Source organism: Diospyros lotus, chromosome 9 (genome assembly GCF_014633365.1).
Source record: "Diospyros lotus cultivar Yz01 chromosome 9, ASM1463336v1, whole genome shotgun sequence".
NCBI classification, from domain to species: domain Eukaryota; kingdom Viridiplantae; phylum Streptophyta; class Magnoliopsida; order Ericales; family Ebenaceae; genus Diospyros; species Diospyros lotus.
In genome coordinates this window covers 32,403,854-32,405,821 of record NC_068346.1, presented here as the reverse complement: position 1 = coordinate 32,405,821, position 1,968 = coordinate 32,403,854, and the positions used below count along the sequence as shown (strand labels likewise).

Genomic DNA, 1,968 nt, shown 5'->3' with positions numbered 1-1,968 from the left:
TCGGGAAAAAGGGGAAGCCTCACAGGTTCAACATTCATCATCATAGCACCAAGTTCAAACAAGCACTAGCACGTTGCTCAACTTGAACTAAATTTGAGAGAGCCCAAAATAGCAAGTGACTTGAAGAAAAAATTAACAGGATTTAACAAATCTTAAAGACTGGAACCCAAAACCTGTTATCATTTTCACCTTTACTCCATAACAACTTTTGCCCCTGCAGCTTTCATCTTCTCAATTATTTGTTCTCCTTCTTCTTTTGAAACACCCTTTTTAAATATGGCTGGTGTTTTCTCCACCAAATCTTTTGCTTCTTTGAGACCCAAATCGGTGAAACTCCTTACCTCCTTTATTATCTTAATCTTTGAGGCCGCATCATACGACTCCAATTTCAGTTCAAAGACGGTCTTCTCAGGTTTCTTCTCCTCCTTTGATGCTGTTGGTGCCTTCATAGCCACCCCAGCCAATCCAGCAGCTCCAGGCTTCATGACCCCCACAACAGGTGGATCTTTCATACCCATTTTCTTCATTAAAATTGAAGATAACTCTGCAACTTCGACCAAGGAAAGTCCTGAGATCTCATCAACAAGCCTCCAAACTCGCTCTGTTGGAGGACTACGATGCTGTGTGGGATCAAAAGTTGAGGGATCATAGTCAGCTGGAAGCCTTCTTTGGTCGATCTCTACTTCCTCATCTTCTTCCTCTTTCCTTGCAGGTTGAGCAAAGTGTAGAGATACAACATTTAAGTAGTTGGGGCTAAGAGACGCATAGAAAAGAAAGGGTTTTCCACATAACCCAAAAGGTAAGCGATGCCTAACCCTTGAGATTAAGCTCATTTCACAATTCACCGAGTCCCCAATTTTAAAAGGTAACTAGACCTACAATTAATCCATTTCACGAATCTTACAGGTTCAAAGCCACGTCCTACATCCATAAAGAGAAAAAAGAATGAGACCATAACACAAGTGCCATGCAAATCAGAGTTATTTGAAATTTGTAACATTGATAGAGAAACATCTAACATGATAGTATAAAAAAACTACAAGCACACACAAAAAAGCATAACATTTTTCATATTTCCACCAAAGACTTAATAAAGCAAAGTGTTTGAAGATCTCAATCACAGTTTAATTAGTCTTCATCGAAGTCAACTCTATATATCTAAATCCATATATATATATTTGTGTTTTAATGGAAATCTGACGATGAAAGAAGCTTATAATGGTTGGGTACTTAAAAAATTGGGTGAACAAAGCTTCCAACCAACCACAACACACTTTGGGCGACCAAAACATCTACGCAACATATATTATGTCTCTAAATACTAATTATTTAGATAGTAAATTAACTTGTAATAAAATGAACAACGCCATTTATATATCTGGGTTCAAATGTTCATGAAAGAATAAATATAATAAAAAGGGTAATTTAATCAACCTTCCTTAAACTTTTGTGATTTGGGTTTGACAATTCTTGAATTTTAAAATTTACAGATTTTTTAAAATTAGCAATTAATGATGTCCCTAAATTAGTCACGAATTTGGCCCTTTGAGCGAGTATTAGGTAAACAAATCAAGCATAAACAGGTAAAAAAAATATGGCCGAAAAGCATAAAAAATCGCAAGCATAACCAGTAATATTTAGATTTAGCTGCCAATCGAGAGAATCAAAGAAGAGAAAACATACCAGTTGTACAGATCCAAGCTCCGATGAAGCAGATCTGGGTGTTACCGGCACTGCCGCAGCGAGCGAGAGCGAGAGTGCTAGCGAGCAACAGCGAGGGCGAGCGTCGAGCGAGAGCGAGTGGGTGCGAGCAAGAGCGAGAGAGGCAGCGAGCCAGAGCAAGACCAAGTGCGAGCGAGCGACTGGCGACGGATGGAGAAGGGTGTTCGCAGGACGGCAGGGGGAGAAGCGTTTGGCGATTTGCAGAGGCGGCTGATTGGGGTGGATTGCAAAAACATTGGTGGGCTG

The 1,968-nt window shown here is 39.8% G+C and overlaps 1 protein-coding gene across 1 annotated transcript; it reads right to left on the bottom strand.

Moving 5' to 3' along the window:
- On the bottom strand, nucleotides 1-1,968 carry LOC127809412 (uncharacterized). Its single transcript, XM_052348172.1, has 2 exons — nucleotides 1,684-1,968; nucleotides 1-921 (listed from the first exon to the last, which is right to left on the bottom strand). Exon 2 carries the CDS (start codon nucleotides 831-833, stop codon nucleotides 192-194), a length of 642 nt encoding a protein of 213 aa, XP_052204132.1. The 5' UTR covers nucleotides 834-921; nucleotides 1,684-1,968; the 3' UTR covers nucleotides 1-191.